The sequence below is a fragment of the Plectrocnemia conspersa genome, unplaced genomic scaffold, assembly GCF_051122295.1.
Source record: "Plectrocnemia conspersa isolate PC_06_02 unplaced genomic scaffold, ASM5112229v1 ptg000004l, whole genome shotgun sequence".
Lineage (NCBI taxonomy): Eukaryota > Metazoa > Arthropoda > Insecta > Trichoptera > Polycentropodidae > Plectrocnemia > Plectrocnemia conspersa.
In genome coordinates, this window is record NW_028277168.1 from 17,586,873 (window position 1) to 17,610,110 (window position 23,238).

The 23,238-nt window shown below is 31.6% G+C and overlaps 1 protein-coding gene across 11 annotated transcripts in view; it reads right to left on the reverse strand.

Moving 5' to 3' along the window:
• The window catches only part of sick (sickie), a 151,701-nt gene that overhangs the window by 28,232 nt on the left and 100,231 nt on the right, over positions 1-23,238 (reverse strand). For 7 of the 11 annotated variants that reach the window (XM_088184236.1, XM_088184235.1, XM_088184237.1 and 4 more), the window contains 12 exons: positions 15,155-15,350; positions 14,997-15,086; positions 14,666-14,797; positions 14,539-14,598; positions 14,182-14,419; positions 14,012-14,113; positions 13,793-13,940; positions 13,599-13,712; positions 13,379-13,531; positions 11,429-11,532; positions 11,159-11,326; positions 10,914-11,065 (listed from right to left, as the gene is read on the reverse strand). In XM_088184236.1, coding sequence (XP_088040362.1) covers positions 10,914-11,065; positions 11,159-11,326; positions 11,429-11,532; positions 13,379-13,531; positions 13,599-13,712; positions 13,793-13,940; positions 14,012-14,113; positions 14,182-14,419; positions 14,539-14,598; positions 14,666-14,797; positions 14,997-15,086; positions 15,155-15,350 — 1,657 coding nt within the window. Of the gene's footprint in view, positions 1-5,385; positions 5,511-10,913; positions 11,066-11,158; positions 11,327-11,428; positions 11,533-13,378; positions 13,532-13,598; positions 13,713-13,792; positions 13,941-14,011; positions 14,114-14,181; positions 14,420-14,538; positions 14,599-14,665; positions 14,798-14,996; positions 15,087-15,154; positions 15,351-23,238 lie in introns of those variants that run through there. The other 4 variants (XM_088184245.1, XM_088184246.1, XM_088184243.1 and 1 more) reach the window with 3 other exon arrangements.

Here is a 23,238-nt window from a genome sequence, read left to right on the forward strand (position 1 = left end):
TCTGTATGATATGTACATAACTTGAAACGGGATAACAATTTTAATATTCCTCTTCGTCGATGCTGTATTCTAATCTAATCTGTTGTTTTATCGGTAATATCTAGCAACATATTATTCTGGATTAACCCCTTGTTAAATATTCTGTTACCAATTTTTGCGTTGTATATTTAAATACATCGGTTAGGTTTGTAACCGACCTGATCTGCCACCTTGTTTAAAAATGGCGGCTATTATAAAAAATAAAAAATCGTCCGTTGAAAAATGTCTGGGAAAAATAGGCCCAAAACGTTATAGAACGTTTTAGACCTATTTTAGTTCAAATTTCTGTTATGAAGGAAAAAATCGATAATTAGAAAAACTATGCTTGCCAATAAAAACTAATTTGTTACTATAAGTAACAAATAATAAGTTACTTTCTATTTTTTTTATATTTATCTAATTATTACTTCCTTATATTTTATATGTTATCAGGTATAATTATATTTGATAGTAAATATTTTACGTATTGCTATCAAAAATGAAATAATAATTAATCCTTATTTTATCTTAAAAATATATATTAAAATATCGTAAGAATATATTATTAGCATTGAAAATATGTTTAGAAAGTACTTAAAGATAACACATAATGTGTAGTTCTATACAATCGCATATACACGACACAAACAATAATCTTATAAAATACTAGTTGATAGCGATTTGTATACCAATTTATTTTTTTATATAAAATAAAAAATGAAAAATGAAAATCTACAGACATAAACACAGTTTTAAATTAGTTCACTATGTACTATGAACAAAAAATCTTATCTTGTAAAATTATTAAAATAAAAAAATAATGCTTTTTAATACTAACAAACCCTGCTCTAAAGAAACAAACGTGTTGCATGTGGCAATATAACTATCACATCACCTCAAAAAAATCTAAAGCGGATGCTTTTTTATGACTCCTCTTTTGAGCTTAGGGAAAAAAGGATTTTCTTAATTCCACAATATTGTCAACAAACATCATAAGTTTAAGAAACGTTGGATTTCATGAATAATTTATCAGCAATTTTAAAAGTAGCGTGTGTGTATCCCAGATGGTATAAAACGCTCCTAGATGAATGCTATAGATAAAAAGGGAGTTATCCACATTAATGGATTAATTTTAGGTTTAGTACTATTTTATATTACAGCAGGATATACCCAAAGATTTTAACATTATTTTAAAGTTAAGTAATGATAATATTATCGTGGAAAAAATACATTTGGTCATCGTGTCATGGACGCGTTGTTATCATAATGATTTTGTACGTATAGCACATTACTGGATGGCTAGATCAAGGCGAAAACTCTATTTATAACCGATGAGAACATTACGATTCAAAGTCGAAATTAATTTAACGAGGACAGTATTGTACGACCTCTAGATGTGGGTAAGAAAACGCACATGTAGCACGTTTTACAACTGAACCAAAGCGTACATGATTCTACACACATTTATGTAAAATTAATTTATCAAAAACACGTTGATGATGATGTTGTGTACAAATACAAAAACTACGCCCGTCAACTTGTCACTAAAAAGGAATGATGATAATTAATGAACGCCTTCCGGACTTATCTCGCATATAATCAAGTTTTTGTATGGAAAATTAAATTCCAAATATTTTCACACAATCGACAGTTAGACGAGTCAGCACAAAGGCATGCGAGTGCCTATTACCAATTACAATACCTACGAGATGTGGATGACATGACGAAAAAATAAAATCATCATATAAACGTGATTGACTTGATTGATACGAGAGATGAGTGGTGAATGAAAAAAAACTAGTTTTATTCATAGCCTCCGTAGAAAAACGCACGTAACGAATCGTCGATAAGAAAAGTGTAGGTGCATCTATTCAATCTTATCTCCGATTTGGATCGTAAACATGAACCAGAAAAAATAATACATACACGATACTCGCGTATGAAAATTCATATGCTCATACATACGTGTATATTGATTGACAGGCGATTTTCGCCATTTATTATTTGCGATTGCCAATTACAAGTCGCGTCACGATCATAATAGATTAATTTCAGATTCGGACGAACTGAATTTGCATCGCAGTCTATTAAGACGAATCGAATCGATGATCGATCTAACGTGCATCAACGGTTAAAATAATAAGTTTAATCATATTATAAAGATACCGGTACGAAATTTAATACATACGGAAATTAATCGAATGTTTGCACGTTAATTTATCGGCGTGCCTTTTCTTAAGAGGGAGCTTTAAAATAAAATATGTATACTTCAACATTTATATATTTTTTCTAATCTAACCGAAAAAATACCAAAGTGAACGCAATATAGAAATATATGCAACTATTGGATAAGAAAATAATCGCCACAAATATTTACAACCATACTATTATAATCTTCACATATTTAGAAACATATTTTATGTCGTGTCTATAAAGTTCACCAATAAACTTAGAAGTTAGAGTTACCAAAAAATATAATTAAAATATCTCAAATTCTCGTCCAAACTTTGAATCTAAAAGCTGTGAAGAATCGCCGAGTCAGACTCTCCTCGAAACCTTCACCATATAAAATAATAACATCAAATGGTTGGTATCGATGATCTTCACTGAGATCCGTCAATTTATAATAACAGTAGCAAATTTAATAAAAAAATATGCAGATTGAATAGAATCTGTTTTAGATGTGTGAATAAGTTTTCCGATATTATTCTCTCACATTCATATTCAATATAATCTAAGTTTTACTTAGACTTTGTTTCGCAACATTGGTACAGCTACTTCTGATACATATTAATTTATATTTTTAGAACGGACCATATTGTCGACAACAGACACGTGGGTTACCATTTCGGATTGCTACTTATGTAAATGCATACAGAGCAAGCGATACCTTAATATTCAGATGGAAGTAAACAAAGAACTTACACACACATACACACAAACACACTTACGAAACACAGAAGAGTGTCTGTATAAATTAACCTCAATTTAGTCTCGTTAGAATCAATAAACCGAAAGAGTCTCCCAAACATCGACATCTACATAATATGCGGAAGACTGGTGCGTGCACGCAATGCAACGTACTAAATTAAAATTTTACTTTAAAAAGAAAAATACCGAACAGTTATTATTATTTAACGGTGATAAACGGCGCTAGATAAGATTTTGAGTTGATGATATATTACTGAAAAATACATGAGCGATAAGAAAATATCGTAACGAGTGTCAAAAGTGTTATCAGTATATGGTTATACTATTAATTTAATGAATAGTAAACTAGTGATAAAACTACAATATACGTTTAATGCTATTATTAGTAGCAGCTCGTGAGAGGGTAAACACAATTCAATTGCATTTTCCATGACGAAACGCTTTTTCAGGCATAAATATCGACGCGACTTAAGGGATTCGTTTCCAAGCATATCTTGTGTAAATTCCATATGTATAGGAATTGTTCTGAGAAATCTCTATATAATTTTTGTGCTTTTTAATTCATGAGAATATTATAAAACAAGTCGCAGTAAGACTGTAATTTTTGAATAGAGTATAAATGGCAATTGTTAAAAAACGACATATAGTCAACTCGAAATATAAAACCCAAATCTTTGCGATGAAGCTAGATAAAATATTATAAAAAATATACAGTATTTACGATTTATTAACATTTGTGAGTGGGGATGTATGGCGTCGTATACCTGGCAAAAAACCGTTACTGACCGAAGAAATGCACCTAACACGCATGATATGGGACAATTGTCAAGAAGAGTTCCTATGAGAGTAAAATAAATTTATAGGAGCCAAATGGGATGCTCTACGTTATTCGTCAAGGTAGAGAAAGATATAGCAAAAAATGTCTTTAAGTCACCGTGCAAATAATCTGGGGGTGCTTCTCATATTCCGGGACGGAAGGTATCCACTTTATCGATTATCTTTTGCGGATTATTAGGAAAAAAATCGATTGTACAATCCAAAGAGTTGCGTTTTTTTAATTAAAAAACGCAAGCATTTTCGTTTTTTAGCAGTTTTGAAGGTTTAATGGGTTGCAGCAAAATAATAATATTTTACGTAATTACTGTTTATTAGTGGTAATATATGATTCTAAAATATGATCACTTGGATGTTTTAGAATTTATACGAAATAATACAAAATATGTAAATTATTATTTCAGGCTAACTTTTTGTATTGTTTTGAAATATAATAATTAAACTTCTCATACATAATACAATAAATAAAAAGTTTAAGATTCTTAGATCAAATATAGTTCAAAAGCCGAGCTTTTAATGAGCTACAATTCAAGTCAACAATACCGTCTCGCAATACAGTAACGATCGATATGCCGATTTATTAAAATTGCTCTCATATAATACAAGCCCACGTAAAATGGCCGATTGCTAAGTTCCAAAAAACTTGTATTTTCAATTTATTACATTTACAAAGATCACATTAAGATAAAATTGAGCTATTTCCACGCGAGATGAATGAGGAGGCGTCTTATTTTCTTCCTCAATTGGTTAGTGCGTCTTCAATTAAACCGGATACGGAATAGACGACGATCGCAAATGCATACTATTATCCACAAGTCGTAAATTGAGACACATTAGAGTAGAGTTTAACTAGATAGTTAGCGACAATAAAAAACAATATGCGAATATTACACATAATTTCGAATATTATGAGGGTCCCCCATGTACGGAAACAATAGGCATCGATCGCAGGGGTGACATAGATCGGCCCTATTGTAAAGGGTTTTAACGTTTCGACTATAATTGAGCAATAGAACGTCGTTAAAAAACATCTGTGAAAACACATCGTCATGCCATGCGAGTCCCAGAAGAGAAAACAGATTTTTATTAATCATAAAATCGGAAAGAACGCGACGCCCTTTGTGCTAGTTAGTTGAACGTAGAGTTAAAAATAAATATAAAAATATACGAATCAGGCACGTAATTAAATAAACACGCACGAGCGGAAAAAGAGCCTCTCTGAGTATTACAATAATCTAATTGAATTACCGGTTTCGAGATGAGCGTATATTTTTTTTACGATGTGGAGAAAAAAATAATTAGGCATTATATTTTTGATAACGGTTATGAAGCGAAATTATTAACAATTGAAGCTGTGATTATGTATGTATATAGTCTTGAGGCAGAATAGTGTAAATATTTACATATATTTTATTCGATAATTTACATACGAATCTAACAACATAGATTTTTTTTGTAAGAAATAAAATCCATTAATATTTTTAGTTCGTTTGCGGTCGCTGCGGTTCAACTACGTAGAGCTTCGTAGTATCAAAATCCGTAATTGATACACGATCGATCGATGAAACAATAAAATATGAATGCAACAATGGCAACACTAACGCACTTATATCACTGAGCACTAATTAGTCTTGAAAAAAAGCGGGAGATTCGAGTTCGAAAACTGTTCGTTACATTTCGAGACAGAGACGCGCACGACAGGAAGCATCAAAAGCGTTCAGCTGACTGATTTATCTGCTCGCTCGGACGCTTACTATTACGGAGAGGTAGTTCAAAACCATCGGTACACGAAAAAAATAATAATAATTGTTTAAGCTTACAATTTTTATTCATATTTATTTTCCTCAATTACTGAAGATGGTGACTAAAAAAACAAGGTATACAAGTTTTCTTGGGAAACAATATATAATGTCAAACTGACTCTTTTAAAGCAGGCAAAATATTTCTGATTCTAATAAATACTTTTATAAAACATAAATTTCACATTAAAAATTATATTTTACACATAGTATTTAGCATGAAAAGTCTCACGTAGAAAAATATGTTTTTGCTGCATTTCAAAATGAATAAATAAATATAGCAATAATTAACATTTGATGATTATGCATAATATATAACATGGGTGGCCGGTGCGTTGATCACGATCGACCAGTCGACCCCGTAGCTGTTTGCGGTCGCCCGCGTATCTTATGCTTAAACGTTTGTCTAAACAAAATAATAGTTTAAATCTGAACAAATAATGAATTGGGACTCTACCGTCACATAAACTAGAAAAGGATAAAACAAAACATTAGATATAGCTGGTGATTCCGCCACGGCATACTGCCATCAATAATTTCAATAGTAAGTCACCCACAATAAGTTAAAAAAGCTAAATGCTAAGGGGTGGTGTCGACAACCCGTAAGTGCTCGGTGATTTTCGACTGCAAGATTTAGTGCCATAGAGAGTCGCGATCGCGCTCCTTATTCTTACTTGTTGTGGCTACCATATCAGCGCTCGAGAACGTTCCTCTTCTACAAGCCATGCAGCTTCTCATAGAGCTTGCCAAACACAAGGATGTTTTTGACGTATTGCAGAAATCTGTCAGATTTGTAATTATAATATGGAGGGATAATGCACTCATATTTGTACAATAAATACACTTACACTCAAAGTAATATTTTTATTAGTTAAAGTAATAACTTTAGCATTTACAAATTTACACAAAAATATAAATTATTTTAAACTTAGGTTTAATCTAGTTTCCTTCTTCATATAATTTTAATAATAATCATTAAATAAAATTATTTTTCGATACATCTAATAATTGCTATATATTTATTTAGAAACTATTTGGTAAAAATATATACTTTGAGTTAGTAGTGCAAATTATTTGTTTCGCCATCGACAGGAAAACAGGGTTTAATAACAAGAGCTTTTATTCACTATTGCCAGGTCTCTAAAATGTACAATTATTACATAAGCAAATAAAAAAAAATATAATGGAAGTTAAGTAAGTATGTGAGATATATTTTTACACCATGGTCGAAAGACACTTCTTTGTAAACATCCGCGGTAATTAGTAAAAAAATACAGTGCAAAAAATCGCAACTACTTGGCACTTGTCCAAAAAAAATATTACATTAACGTCTCCGCATTATAGCATTAGACTATTCGTGGCATTAAATCTCTGCATAATAATATAATAACAAAAAAAATATCTCTACATATAATCTAAAATTATGTATTATATATTAAAAAAAAACAACTATAAAAATGATTTATTAAGGCTTTTATTGAAATATAAACATACTTTTGTATCCCATTTAGGAAACATATTTAAATTCTATGAGATCTATTTTCTTTTCCATATTTATAGCATATATAAAGTACATATTCATTCCAGTACTATAGTCAGTGATTTATACTTATAAGACTTGCGTTCGTATCGCATATGAACACTATGGTTTTCAATTTCTATTGCGAGTAGAATAACGGAATTATTGATATTTGATTAATTGAAATTCTGATCGATCGTCACAGATTAGGCTTATAACTCAAATAAGCAACATAATTAAGCCAATCAAAAAACGATTTATTTTATTTTTGCTAAAAAACTAATATAGAACTCTCGCGTGTTACATAATTGCACCGAAAATTGAGTGTGTAATTGAAACAATAATTACATAATCCCATTCGTGTTCGTTTTCAGCTTTGTGCGAGAATTTATATTGCGTATTTTATTTTTCCAGACAAATTAAATCATTGAAATCAGAACTATGTAGCATTCAGCTTTTATAATATAAAAATATGACTCATTAGTAACATTTGACACGATACTTGTCGTGATGTAAAAACTTGGTCATTTCTAAATATACACCAGGAGCGTTTAGTTTAATTGAAAAAAGGTTCCCGATCCCCGAGTGTTGTCGTGTGTTGCATTCGAATTTGAACATTTGATTCGTCGAAAGCGCAACCAATCCGATCAGTGCGGGAAGATAAACGCAGCTTTTACAGTTATCGTGATTTTACCATTTTCAAACACACGATGATGATGGCAGAAACAATTCATTGCGATTGTTTTCAAATGGTACAATTTCAATTACAGTACAATTTCATTAATGATTTAATCGATTTTTACGCGCAAGAGGGTAGGTTTAATTTTTTAGAAGCAATGTTATTAATTATAGATCTCCTGAAATTACCAAAGTATTTATTGAGTATTTTATGAATTAAGTGAGTCACTGATTCATTTGAAAGTAATAAGAATCAACATTCATGAAAGTGAATGCTATCGTTACTGCAGTTGCATGCATGAATGACTAGAGATGGTTTTATACTTCTCTCTTAGAAAAATAGTTTATAGATCGAAGAATTATTTTATTATAAATACAAAATAAATTATTATTTTAATTGTTTTATTTAATCAATGAAATATGAGAAAACAATGGTGGAGCTCAGTTATTTTCCATCGAATTAAGCAACTGTCTTCTATTGCGTTAGTTGAAAGTAACTCGATCAATAAGATTGAAATACACTGTATCGTTTGCTTACAGTGCCGTTTCAGGCGAGACTCGTTGGAAAGCCCTGACAAGAATCGCTTTTCTATTCACAGCTGAACACAATCGCAGATATGGGCGGTGCGTATTGGGTTTGAAAGACTCTTGATGTCGCAGACCATAGTCTAAAAACGAGTTCTGCAGTTCGCCAAGATAGCATTCCTTTGTCTTTGTCGGAGCAGGTCGCATTGACGAAGATATGCGGTTCCGCCTCACAACCTGGTTTTTCTATCGTTTCGTCGTCGACAGTCGACGCACGCCTGTATACACGTACTAACTGTTCCAGGATTGAGTTCATTCGACGATCTGTCGCTGAGGTCAGGTGCTCTTAAGCGTTTCGAAAGCTGAAAGTGTCCGATCGACAATGGCTCTATTGTCTCGCAAAAATTGGAGACTGAATTCGGGGAAATTGTCTTTCGAATGAAAGTGACAATGGTAAGCGTTATGACTTATGACATTGGCAATTTTATTTATGCTTTGCTTGAATACAATTTATCAAAATTTATACAAAAATATATTTTTTGATCTAATGCCTTTTTACAAGGAGTGTTGGATACAATTCATTGCATTCTCGGCGTAGCGTATATTAAATGAAGTATTTTTTTAAGTTGCTAAGAGGTGGTGTCGATAATCCGTCAATACTCAGCGATTTTCAGATTAGATTTCAGAGGCACGATCGCGTCCTTTATCCTGACCGTTATGGCCAGGACACCAAAGCTTAAGAACGCCTCTCCTAATGAGCTTGCATATTTTAGCGATAGCTATGAGGAGCTGGAACGCACCATTTTTAGGTGTGCCAACAAAAAACTTTTTTGCATAAAATTAATGAGCAGATTTTTAATAAATAAATACATATACATGTGACGTAGATCACATTTACTTAATTTTGATATTACATAATATGTTTAAATTTAATAATAAAATGATTGATATTATTTTAGTTTAACTTAACCCATATACATACATATGTATATACAAAAATGTCTGAGAAAGAAACTAAAATTGAAATATAAAGCAACCGAGATATAATAACAACCAGCTGTGTCGTGAAAGCAAGCGAACTTCATAAAGTAATGGAGCATCAACTAAACACACTCTGGTATATGTTTGTATTATTCTATTTGTCTAGTCCTAATAAAAACCAGCACAATAGGTTAGTGGTGTAAGTCAATGTCTAACACCTGAAAGACCTGGGCTCGAAATCATATGTACTATAGGGTTTTTTAAATTTATTAGGAATTAGTATTTTATATAATTATAATTCTGATTGATATATAAAACATAATAGATTTTCCCAGTTTTATTACAATCGAACTAGGTAGTGCATATATGGTTTAAAGATATCTATAAAAAAGCTAAATCTATTGAGTTTAAAATTGAAGTTACATACAACTCAAGAAAGTGTAATATTTGTTTAATATATGAATATTTTATTTGCTCCTCTGCATAAAAGATACCATAAAAATGTACATTTTTGATATTGATCCTAGTAGTTAAAAATCATAAATTATGAGATATTAAAACAATGAAACATAAAACATTCTAACTATTTAATAACATCTCTCTTTTGATTTTTATATTTTTAAGTAATATTAGAATTTTTTTCCAAAACTGGTGGATCATTTAAAAACACACCAATCTTGCAATTTATTTATACCATTTATTATAATACTACTAAATTTAGACAGATACACATTTATCAGTAAAAATATGAAATTACATCTAAAAAATTTTGAAAGTTAAATGAATGTCACCGACCCCAGACTTCAGTTTCAGTCTGGTATTGTCACAAAAAATGTTCTATGTGGTATTGTTATAACGTGTATTATGTTTTGATATTTATCTCATTGTAATGCAATAGGCTTGCGCCAGTCATTGTAATGTTACAACCAAGATTAATAAATAAAATTAAAAACTATGATTAAAATGTAAGTTTTGCTACATTATACAGCTATTTTATGTACATACTTTGAGCAGTATAGATTCAATTTAGTTAGGATACTATTTAGGACCATGCATCAATCACTTCTCATTGCCACCACAAGTACTTTTGTTTCTATTTCATTGTTATTGCTCGTGTATCTAGTAGGGGTTTGATTTTAAACGGAATAATTGCTTTGATGCTTACTAATATAATATAATCCGATATATGCACATATGTAAATATGGACAAAATAAGTCTCTCCTACTAGCCACACATTTATATGCATTAAATCTAAATATTTAAAAATTCTTGAACAGTAATTTGTTCAGGTGTACAATATGAATAAATAGTGATGTAAAATCAATTATAAAAAAGAAAATTAGAACACTAATGTGATAATTATTGAACATTAAAGACGCTATTTCAATGTTGTTCACGGTTGAAAGATCGGTGAAAGTGAAACATGGTTTTAAAAGAGATATCAGATATTAGTTCTTAACGATAAATAACTATAATAATAACAATTAAATAAATAATATATTTCTTCAATAGAAAGGGTGGAAGTTCTACTTCCCCTATTTTAATATTTAATCTGTCTATCTTAAAAAGTGTGATAAATTATTTATTTCTGTACACTCAAAATGATAATAAGAATAAAATTACTCACATTAGTTGTTAATTGTGTGGTTAGAGTGTGCACTTTTTCCTTAGCGTCGGTCAATTCTCTTCTAAGCTTCCTTGCCTCGTGCGCTTGTCTCTCCTCGGCCGAGCTGTGCAAAGACGACGCAGTAGACACCAAGCTGGCAGTGGAGCCGTGTGCTAAAAAAACAAATTATCATTATTCACAAGTAACAAATTATATATTCGCTCTGTGAATATATTCATTAGATAATTTAGAGAGGAAAAGTATACCGTCATCATTCTTTTTGTAATGATGGGAGTGTCTGACTGAGTGATGAGTGGGCGGCAAAAGTAATGGATGCGGCGGTACACCCGCTCCGTGGGGGTGGCCATGGGGTGGTGGGCTCATCGCCGAGCGTGGCGAGGGAGATGGAGGCTCAGATGTTCCGTAAGCGAGACCTGCGATAGTAAAGTTTGACATTAATATAAAAGTTAGATTGCTTTCGCATAAGAAACTTCGGATATTAATTTGCTTTTGTATAATGATTAAACAGTGTTTACTTTGGCCGTCTCCGTAATTCACCGGTAAGCAGTAATATGGTTCGTAATCGCTCTCGGACGACCTTTGCAACATTGACGGATAGAGCTTTTCGGACTTTGTCGATCTAAAAAAGTATAATTGATGCATTAAACCAGAGAAAAAAAATATATATATATTAATACCAAATTCAATATTATTTTTATTGTCTCTCATGTTTCAATTAAATAATATACTGGTAATGTCACTTTTTATAGCAATAAGTTCAATTACAATAATGAAGCATTACAGTAACTTTATATATCACAAAACAGTGCATAACAAAAATAGTATTTTCATAGATAATACAGTAGTGCATAAGCGACAACAATTTACACTTCACGTGATTTAGATATCTTACCTTTGAAACCCAGTATAAATAATATATATATATACAAATATAACCACTTTATTATGTTGATAATGTGTATTCAATTATATGAGTTAATAATTTTGGTGATAGTATTAGTATAGTTTGAATATGAATAATGCAATGAACAATTTAAAAGGACAATTCTCTCATTCATCTATAAGGATCTTGAATTGTGATCATTATGGGAATGGACTATTTAATACAATAAATAATAATATTGATCATCACAGCAAGTATCTTTGTAACTCATTTTTATACTATAAAATAGAGACTTTTAATAACGCTATACAAAATACCAGAATCTTAGTCAATTTTACAATACCGAAATGACAGTATTGACTCAAAATTAAAAATGTTGTATGTATTTATTTATGCATTTTAAATCATTCGTTGTAACATTACAGGCGTTAGCCTATTGCGTTACAATGGGGTAAAGACAATCAAAAACTACTAACAGAGATATCAGATTAAAATCAAAGTCTGTAAATATCAGTGACATCAGAATTATAATTATTTATTAATAATTAGTTTCGGTCTCCCAGACACGAGAGAAATTAAAAATAAGATGGGTATACTATACCACTAATCTATCGTGCTAATTGAAATGAATATGTAAATAGGACAATTCCTAATTTTTCGTGAATTTGAAACGATCCTGTTAGTTTTCGTCGACCTGGAATTCTTTTTTATAAATTCTAAAAAGAGTAAATGCTTTCATTAAAATTTTTGCCTTCAATTAGTGTATTCGTTAAATAATGATCTCCGACAAACCAAACATACAAAAATAAACAGCTGTGTGTAATATTTTAGGATTAGGATTTTACCGCATATTTTTAAGAAATATATGTAAAGACGGTAAAATGGACTGTAAGAGATAATCGGACAATATGTATTACAAATTATCAAGTGGTATGTCAATTTGCTTTAAAATATGAGTATCTATGTTTTGCATAGTTAAATATAATGAAGTAATGAATTATAATTAAGTATTTATAAATGTGAGACTTTTGAAATAAAGATCTATTATGTAAAAAGAGTTATTTGAAAAATTTGTTAAGAACCTATCAAGAAACTAGCCCGAATAAAACTGCTACTTTAAAATATTATTAATATATTCCTGAATGGAAAATGAGTTACAATGATACTCTTGGTGTTTTTCTTTCTAGTTTAAAATTTATAGCATGCTTTGGGTTAAATTTTAACAAATTCCTAAAATATTTAAATGTGATGTCATTTGAGAAACATTGCATTGAAGCTTTTTTTAACAGTGATTCAAAAACAATTTAATTTACCATATACACACAAATAAAATGTACAATAAGATATCTTAAGCAAACAAATCCGTGACGAGTAGCGTAAGCTTTTGTGATTCTTATAAAATCTGCTTAAAATACCTTGGAAACGTCCTGTCTCGTAGATAGCTAGATGTTTTCCGAAAGAAAATTATAAATTCATATGAGTAATGATTTTCTTAATACTTTTCATATATCATTTTTATGAAGAAAAAAATCCTGATGATACGGATGTTATTCGCATAGTTAATTGTGTTGAAAAGACCAACCTGATGCTATTACTTCTGTTAAGTCTAGTAGGAGGGGTTTGGTGCAATAGGCGAGGGGGTGCAGGGACACGAGCGCTTCCAGTCGGTTGTAATGATTGGAGCGATTCCATAGAATCGCATTCCGACAGTCTACCACTAGCCGAATATGTGTTACTGCAAATGAAAGAGTTTAAATGTGAAATGACGTGTTACGCGGCTTAGCGAGCGTCGGCAGAATTACCTGTGTCGTAGCCAAGATGTGTACGGACTACCGTAGTCTGATTTCACATCAGAGTACGTTTGTGTATCAGATAAACTACCGTCGCTAATTTTCATACCACCTCGAGGAGGTACTCTAAAAAATGTTATTTATGTACATTAGTATATTCTCTCCAGTCCTTATATACAAACAAATCGTTGATCAAATCAAATCACCTATGATGCTGAAACAATACGGCGAATTCGTGCGAACCGGGCTTTGGAAGACTTTGAGAGCCTAAAAGTAATCTTTCTCTGACTGATTGGGATAGTTGTGACGCAGCGCTTCCGCTGAGTGAGAAGCTTTTTACGCCACTTCCTCCTTCTGAAATTATATTTTAATATTATGAATATGCATTATAAATTTATCATATACTATAAAATAAAAACACCAACTATGTATCTGTAGATCTTGAGTACATGTTTGAGTACCCCCAGAAACCTTCACTTTAGTGCGTGGAACAGCAGATACTTGAGCGGTTCTACCACTTCCACTACCTGAAAGTTATATGTATTATATTTTAATAAACTGATTAGATTGATAGATTCAGTCAATTTATACTTGCCTTGCATTTGCGCCATATTGACATTCTGATGCACAGCTTGTCCATTTGTGTTGCTGGCTTGTCCTCCAGGACGTTTGACGTAACCGAAGCTTTGAGGAACGCCTTTTACACGGCCTCCGTTTGTAGTTCCTGATGCAGGGCTCATATTATTTGATCCAGCTACTAAATGATTGTTGGTCGGATTGCCAAGACTTGATCTATTAGATGATTGAGAAGACATGCTACCTGGTGATTGGATCTGAAATTCAAAATATGTCTATTTTGTAGAAAATCCATGTACTAATACGAAATAACGCCAACTCATTTGACAATACAAATTGTAAGAGTATGCTTTGTGTATTTGACAATTGTAACAACCTGTGCTCCTTGACATGATTTTGCTGGATGTTGTCCTGTGCTTAATTGTCCAAAATGCATCTAAAATATGTATTCAATAAATATAATTGAACATAAAATATACTATATGGAACATCTTAATATGTACCGGAGGCGGAGCTGTTGCTCCTAATTGTTGTGCTGCTGTAAGTCTTTCGGTTTGCTTCGGTTTCTGTCCGGATCCTTGAGAACCGCCTGTTCCTCTCCTTCTAGCACCGATGGGGCTCGTTGGAGTTCCCGACTGAAATAGCAAAATAAAGTATTAAATGACTATTAGTGTAATTCACAATTAAATAAACAAGCAATGTTTTACTAAAAAAGTTATAATCAACAAATATTGATTGATAAATACTGTAACATATTTTTAATTCATATTATTATTCCATAAAGAATTCATGTAAATGTTTTATGCACTATTTGCTTTATTCCCATAGCTTTACCTGTACTGGACTACCAACTCCCGGTGAATCCGTATATTTTTTCCATTGGCTATCACCATTCTTGGAACCGTGACCATTAGCCGTTAATACCTGAAATTCATTTATGGTATTTGAGTTTTGTAAGCGTTATGAATAGTGAATAGTTAAAAATTACTCACTTTATAACTCGTGTTCTCCGTCTGCTGCGAAGAATCGGTTTTCTTATTTCTTGAAGGTGTTAATCTATACACTGCTGAATTTTGATGCTGTTGCTGCTGCTGTTGCTGTTGTTGTTGCTCCATGTTCATTTGTCTAGTAGGTGTGCTGGTTACGAATTGGTCTCTCTGCGAGGGATTCACTCCAACTGGCCTCAGTCTGAAAACCACATTCTCTAATGAATATATATTGAACAAAGCTTTAGATTTATTGGGGTGAAAGTAATCCGTTTAAAGGGTTAGAGCAATTAGATTAGTTTCCAGTCCAACAGGTGGACAGGATTGGTAATCTAGGAAGTATTTTATGCTTAAGAATATGAGTAAACTCGGTCTAAAAGAAGCAAATTCCCATAGGGATACAGTAGGGGTTGAACAGTCGGGTGGTCGAAGAGTTTGCGGCCAGGGGGAGTGATTAATGTGGTCTTGCATGGGCAGAGGGAGTTGCTTCTGTTCTACCTGGCACATTGTTTCCATTCTGGGAGCAAACGCGGAGAAATAATTGGCGAGGTGTCGTGCTAGTAATGAAGACGGATCGTTTCGAATAACTGAAAAGTGAGGAAATTAACCGAGGAAGGCGTGAAATAGGGGGAGGAGAATGACAACACAAAACAGATTTTTACGGGTCATGGACGAAGTAAAAAGAAAAACTATAAATAAGAGTTATAAGCTAATATAAACATAATTTTAAATTCTACTGCTATTACAAGGCATAAAAGCGAGTTGGTACTCATTTATAAGTGTGAGCACGCTCGTTCAATTACATAGGCCACTGATATTCTCACTTTTTGAAATACGAATTAGCAATTATCATTGCATTGAATCTAGGTTAAAACAAATGAAAGTAGAAGGGCACCGCGTGGGGGTTTCTGCGGCTGAGATTCTGCCCTAACTGCCATAATTTGTAGGTATAAACGAAAAGTATCAAAAGAGTGTTTTAAAATAATATCGAGGTACATAGGTTATGAATCATAGCTGATTGAACCATCTAATAAAACTATTCTGAAATGTACGATACACTATGAAATTAAATCTTATTATGATTATTATTTGATAAATATTTGATTTATTAAAACATCTGAATTTTACTAATAAAATAGCACTTAATTAAAATAATTTATGAGCTGCACTGATATAAAAATTGGATTTAGAGCGCCAATCACGAATTTATTAACGTGTTGCGCAAAACAGCAGAGACGTCATTTGGAGGCGAGGGGGGGGATTTTCCCCCTTTGAATTTGGACAGAAAAATACATGTTATGTTATCTTAATGAAATCGAAAAATTACAAAAACGACTACTGACTAACTTTTGCCCCTCCCCCTTGAAAAAAATCTGAAATGATGTCCCTGATTCTAAACCAGAAATCTTCGATTATCCCTCGAAAAAAATATTTTTTTAAATATTTCATTTCAGTGAAACCATGTTTTCACTGGTAAAAATATATATACATATACATTTTTACCAGTGAAAATGTAATTTATATAGCAGGTGCTAGTAAAATTATATGCTTCCAAATTTCCATACGTAGTAATATATACATTTACATACATATTATTATTTATTTAAATGTGATGTTTAAATATTACAGTGAATGTGTATTTTTCAATTTTCATTAATGAAGTCCAAATACATTTTCACCGGTAGATATATATTTATATAGTAAAAATATAATTTAACTAATAGGCGCAAGTCAAATTATATGCTGCTCTAAAATGTCTGAGAAAATCAATTTGACAGCAGCTAAACGTCCGTTTGTTGTTCAAACCCAAACCTAACTTGACTTAATGAAATTTCTAAAACTAGCTATAGTCCAAAATATAAACTAAGTCAACTCATCTCTCAGGGGAAAATAAGCGGAAGAACAAGTACGTATAGATAGACGTCGCATCTCGCATATTGCTCTATAGTTTGTTTGTAGCTAGATATTACTTGTTTTAAAAATATGATAGCTATCCTTACCAATATTATTACGGACTTTTAATACAAGAGTGTTGATTAAAGTATATTCAAACCGAATTTTGATCAATAGGAGGGCGCAAAGACAATTATCACTTCTCAGAAGTCAAATTTTCACGTCAAAAGCAATAAAATCGTGTCGGTGCCGTCGCAGTGGGAACGATTTTATTGCTTTTGACGTGGATGTTTGACTTCTGAGAAGGGATAATTGTTTTTTGCGTTCTCCTATTGGTCAAAATTCAGTTAGGAATGCTTCATTTGATTCTCACTTATTATAAGTCGTAATATTTAAAAAAAAAATCTGAATTACAGTTAACTTAATACAGCATTATTATTAAGTGAATTACCTAAGCAACTTGGATCTATCTAAGCTGTAAATTTGGTATAAACGTAGTTAGTCGATTATTCTGTGTTTTTATAATTTATAGCAAAAACACATAGTTTTATAGTGAAAATATAAAAAAACACAGATTATACATATTTTATATAAACTGTAGTTGATTCCAAAACTATAACTGAATCATTGTTTAACAAAAAGGTTTGTTTCAGATTTTGGAAAAATTTATAAAATTTAATTTAGCACGTTTCACTACAAATAGCTAACGAAATTTTAATGAAGGGCATTCATAACATAACCTCAAATATTTTTATATATGTAAGTAAAAAAGGGTGCTATTTAATAGGAAATTATTTTGAGAGATATGTGCATTCAAATAAATATTTTGTTCCATAAAACGAATTCTTTATGCATTTATGTATCTTCAGATATTTTTTTCGAAAAAGAATTCGTTGCAGATAATTATTCATAAGGTGTTCACTGTTCTGACCAATACTCGCTTGCTACCGCTCGCTCGCACCTAATCTGCACAAACAATTCGTTTTTGAAACAATAATTTTGTATATTGCTCATTTAAATCGTGATTCTTTCACATACATATTAATGGAAAGAATACAGAACACATTTTTTCTCTCTCAAATAAATAAAACACTAAATGGCAAAACACATTTTTGGAAATAACATGCTAATTATGTAGTTTATTAACACATTTTTGAAGTAATTGATAAACTTTACTTTATGGTTCTACATATTATAAAGTAATTCACTCATTTTTGAAAAAATGCCACTTAACATGTTATTGTTAGAAAATATATTTAAGCTGCTTATTCACATTGCCTTCTTCATTACAAAAATCAAGCAGCAAAAAAAGTCGCACAATGTCATGAGAGATAAATGCTTATATAAACGTATAATAAAGAGTCTTTTTAAATTTAAAGTATTAAATACGAGTTGTCAAGTTAATTGATTACAGTGATATTTACTGTAACCGTCGATTTATAGTTTATGGTAGTAATAATTTTCATAATATGTTCATATATGAATGTATTACAAAACTGTCGCTCAAACAGTTACATAACCACATCAATACATTCATGGATATTTATATGGAGTTGTGTTGTTACTGGAAAATCATTCGTGTGTGACGGTGTTCGTTACAATGGTTCAACATATGGGGGTTTTTAATTATGCATAATAATTTTAAAATGGCAGTGCTATTATAAATAAAATAATAATAAATAAATAAAATAATTACCAATTTACGTAGTATTTGTCCGAAACACTCCTGGTGTTATCATTTGGTATGAAATATATTTTTATGGAAGACGCTTATTGGTACGAGCGAAGCCTTTATTTTATTTTTATATGTTAACACGGAAAGCGTTTGTATATTTTATTAGTTTATTTTTTTAAATATAAGACACGAAGCGAAGGCATATTTAAATTTATTATTTTTATGCGTATATTATTACAAAGATAAAGCGACACTGATCAAGCGATTATTATTATTATTATTTAGTTTATATATATATTTTTATAAAATAATCACAATTACAGTTTTCCGTTAGGATACAGCCATACTTCACATTTTCACGTCGTGTGAGAAAATCGCGAATATTTTTTGCAGCGTCGATAATGAACGAAATTATAATATTTTTCGCTTAGACACATTAGTAACTTGCGGTATAAACTCTTCATTTCGCGGTTGTGATGTTTTTATGAAAAGCACGACTTTTACCAGCGCATTGTCAAAGGATGTCAGAAAATAGTCCGTACGGTATCGATCGAATGTTTATCGCGTATTTTCACATGGTTTTCTGGCACTTTTCACTTGTATTACGAATCGATTAGGAGCCGGAAGGCATCCTGGATCTTTATATCGCGTTTTTGATTCGATTGGCGATCGTTTTGTGTGTAATATCGAAATTTTCTGGCGTCGGACGGTGAGCCAGACATCGCGCTTAGTCAGAATTCGCGAAGTGTTAGGTTAGGTTCAAATACCCCCATAGTAGAGAGGGTGAAATGTAAAGCACGCATCACACACCATACAAAATAATTACTAACTAACCATAAAAATTGGTTTAATTTGCCGTTGTAATGCAATTTAATTTGTACTGATAGAAGGTGACATTTCGCTTATAACTAATTAAGTTATGTCGTATTCAAATGATGAGAATTCGCTTTATCTACTAAATGTATTTTTATTACTCACTCACTCAAAAATATCATACAAAAACACTGGGTTTCAATATTTGAAAGCTCATTTTTAATTTATAAATAGTTTAAGAACATAAATTATTAGCTTGCTAGGAAAATAATTAATTTATAATTTATATTAAGTAAATAAGTGTATTTTTTTGTATGATTTTAAAACGGATAGTGAAGCTGCAGAAACTTCTCGTGAAATAAACATAATTTTGTATTATAACTTACAGTTTATATGTATCATTTTGCATCTGGGGCAGTTTTTAATATTAGCACATTTTTATAAATACAAATTCGTCTCTGCTGCCGGGGCTCGAACCTGTGGCCTTTGGGTTACCAGTCTAGACCTTACGAACTTCCCAATTCCGACCTTAATTTAATTTCACACTGCAAATTGGCTTGCGAAAATTTTGCCAACTTTTTACAACCAAGCTTCTGCCGAAAATGCATCTAACATATATTTCTTGTATTTGGGGATTTACAACTAAATTTATATTCAAATCACTTCAAATTGTTCAAAATCAAGCTATAAAAAAATATTAAATTTGCCTCTTGATGCTCACACAAGAAAACGTATATTTGAATACTATAAATATTCTACTAAAATATGAAATAATAATGGGAACCAAAAAAATGCTAGATTTTTATAAATATTAAATTTAAAATTAGAAAACAAATATTATACATAATTATGAAATTAGATCTGCCTTTGATTTATATATCCCTCAAGCATTTTCTGTGAAGTTTTGCAGTAATTCCTTAAAATATATTGGAATTAAAACCATTAATGATTTATTGTATCATTATATGATTGTTTCACTTTTTATATGCCATTTATTTGTTATATTAAAATTTAATAATAAATATTTTAAGTGTACTGATTAAATTTTTCTTAATGTATACGTATGTATATTTATAATTTTAATGTATCAAAATGCGGAATTATGTAAATAAAAAAATAAATGCTGATTCAGTCAAGATTCAATGCTCAGAGCTATTAATTTGACATTTGATTCATTAACATTCACTCATTTAATTCAAGTCAGTAGTGAAGCAAGAGAAAAGGGGCGGACCATCCCGGGCGGCACTTGCGATGGAAGGACCGTTCGTGTTATATGGTTCTTAAACTGAACGCGCTAAAAATACATATCCACGAATATTTGAATATGTGACAACAATAAAAAACAGTCTAACAACCCGAACGATCATAAAATGCTGCCCCTATAGATACAAATATTTTTGACTGGCCCGAAAATTTAGAACCGGTAAAAGTTGAAGTAACACCAGATGTTCCTCATTGTTTGTTTGAGTTGATCATGTTATAACATAATAAAATGACAGATAATAGTTAACATATTTCAATAAACTTGAAAACTGTTTTTTACATTTTTTATATGCATAGAATATGTGAAGAGTAAAATGCTTTATAGATGTTTTTTTAGATCAAATTGGCCATACCAGAAGTATGCACCCCCCAAGTCAATTTCTGTCACATAAATTATCATTGCAACTAATTTATGGATATGGCAAAAGCAATGCGAATTGCGAGATAAGGCTGTTTAAAGAGAAAAGGAAGATAACTATGAAGCAATAGGATTCTTAGATTAAACACATTCTCGCCTTTAAATGTGCCAGACAAGATAATTTATGTGTGCAATGCCTTTATAACTGCGTTCCATTACAGAGGTTTTATAGATCTGATTTATTTAGAAGTATAATAAAGCTGTCAACCTTGATGATTAGTTCTGCTGTAGTAATCCACTTCATCAACTCTTAGATTAAAAAAGTCGTTGCTTCGACTTCTATGTCAATATATTTTATATTGTTTTAATATAAATATTTATGTAAGTACATGTTTACAAAGAAACAATAATAAATGCTTATATAAAGATTAAATGCCATATGTCAGCAAAAAGTGAGTCATTTATGTTTTACGACAAATATTGATATATTATCGCGCTTTTGATATTATGTACATATTCGACTGCATATCTTATGAGTACACGCGCTCTTATCTCTGAGTGCTATAAAAATAATTGTAAACAAACAAGACAAGACTGACCTCGCACTGGACGGTCATAAGACAAAAACGTTGCATCATCGTCAGATGCGATTCACTGTATTAAAATTTAGATTAGTTGCAATTGAACATGACAGTGAAAATTTCAATCAATTGGTAACACTAGCAAATAGTCTATGATGGTATCTTGTAACTTGACAACAAAGCTATGATATAATATAATAATTTTAAGCTATCATAAAATATTTTCCATTAAATTCTAGATATAAAGGTGTACGGCGACCTTTATAAACGTAGTAAATGTATGAGATCATCCAAGAGCAGTTGGAAAGGGACAAACCCCTTAGGAGAGACAAGGACGTATATACATTTTCATGGAAGGGTATATAAGCGCAAGCGTTCAAGGGAGCGACTATTTTCGTCTGTGTTTGTGTGTTTTTGTTTGTGTTAGTATGCACGTATAGGTTGTGGTTGTACGAGCGACGTTGCACACGTGCGAGTGAAATTGCACGGGGAAAAAGAGAGATGGCAGCATCGTCGAACATGAAGTAAATAATATTTCGAGTGGCAAAAATAATAAGCCCCATATCATTTGACTATAAGATATTTAATCAATGTAACTTACAATGTTCCGATCGATGCTAGACACAATACAGCCGCGACTTTCAACAGGTGAAAATATTCGGTTTTCCAAAGACTTATAAGATTCATATAAGAAAGAAAAACGATTTATAAACTGCGGCTTGAAACAATTTAGATTGTGGTGGATTTAAGTCCTTATTTACAATGCAGGAAATGAGGGGATTAAAATGCCGTTATCTCAAAACGGTATCGTGCTATTTATTCCGATGTCGGTATATAGGGGGTGTTTTAAATCGATTACATCTACTTCTCTGTTTCCACACGAAGATGGACCTGGATGAAGGGCAGATTTGGGATAAATTGAAGACGGAGAGAATGGATGTGCCCTTCGTTGCACGAGAGGGTGCAAAATTATTGCTTCTGTGTGGAAATTGCGAAATCGGGGAGAAACGCGCGTGTAAAGTAAACAATAAATTATTCAAGAGCAAATCGTTATGCGTTAATTCAACGCGGATTAAATACAATCAAAACTTTGAGCTTTCAATGGCGTAAGCTCAAAGCGACAAGCTTTTATGTATATAAGTAAATAATAAACATGCAACAGATGCAGTTTATGCTTAGCCAAAATATACAGTCTATCGAAATAATATTTACTAAAAAAATATCGGTATTACGTTACAATGATAAATGAGCTCGGTTTTGACAGACACGTGTCTGGAAATATATGTGAGTTAAATTTGTAAACCCATCAAACTTGGATTAATGAAAGTGCATAACGTGTGATTTATGTTACGCGGGAAGGATAACCAAGATTTACTTTGATCCTTTATTTCTTGTAATTCATTTTGAAGACGTAGCACGATGATATATTGAGTTCGAAACTCCAATATATTTCAAGATCAAATCCCAGTCGATCCGGTAGGGGAACTTGACACGGAGCGAAGAATTC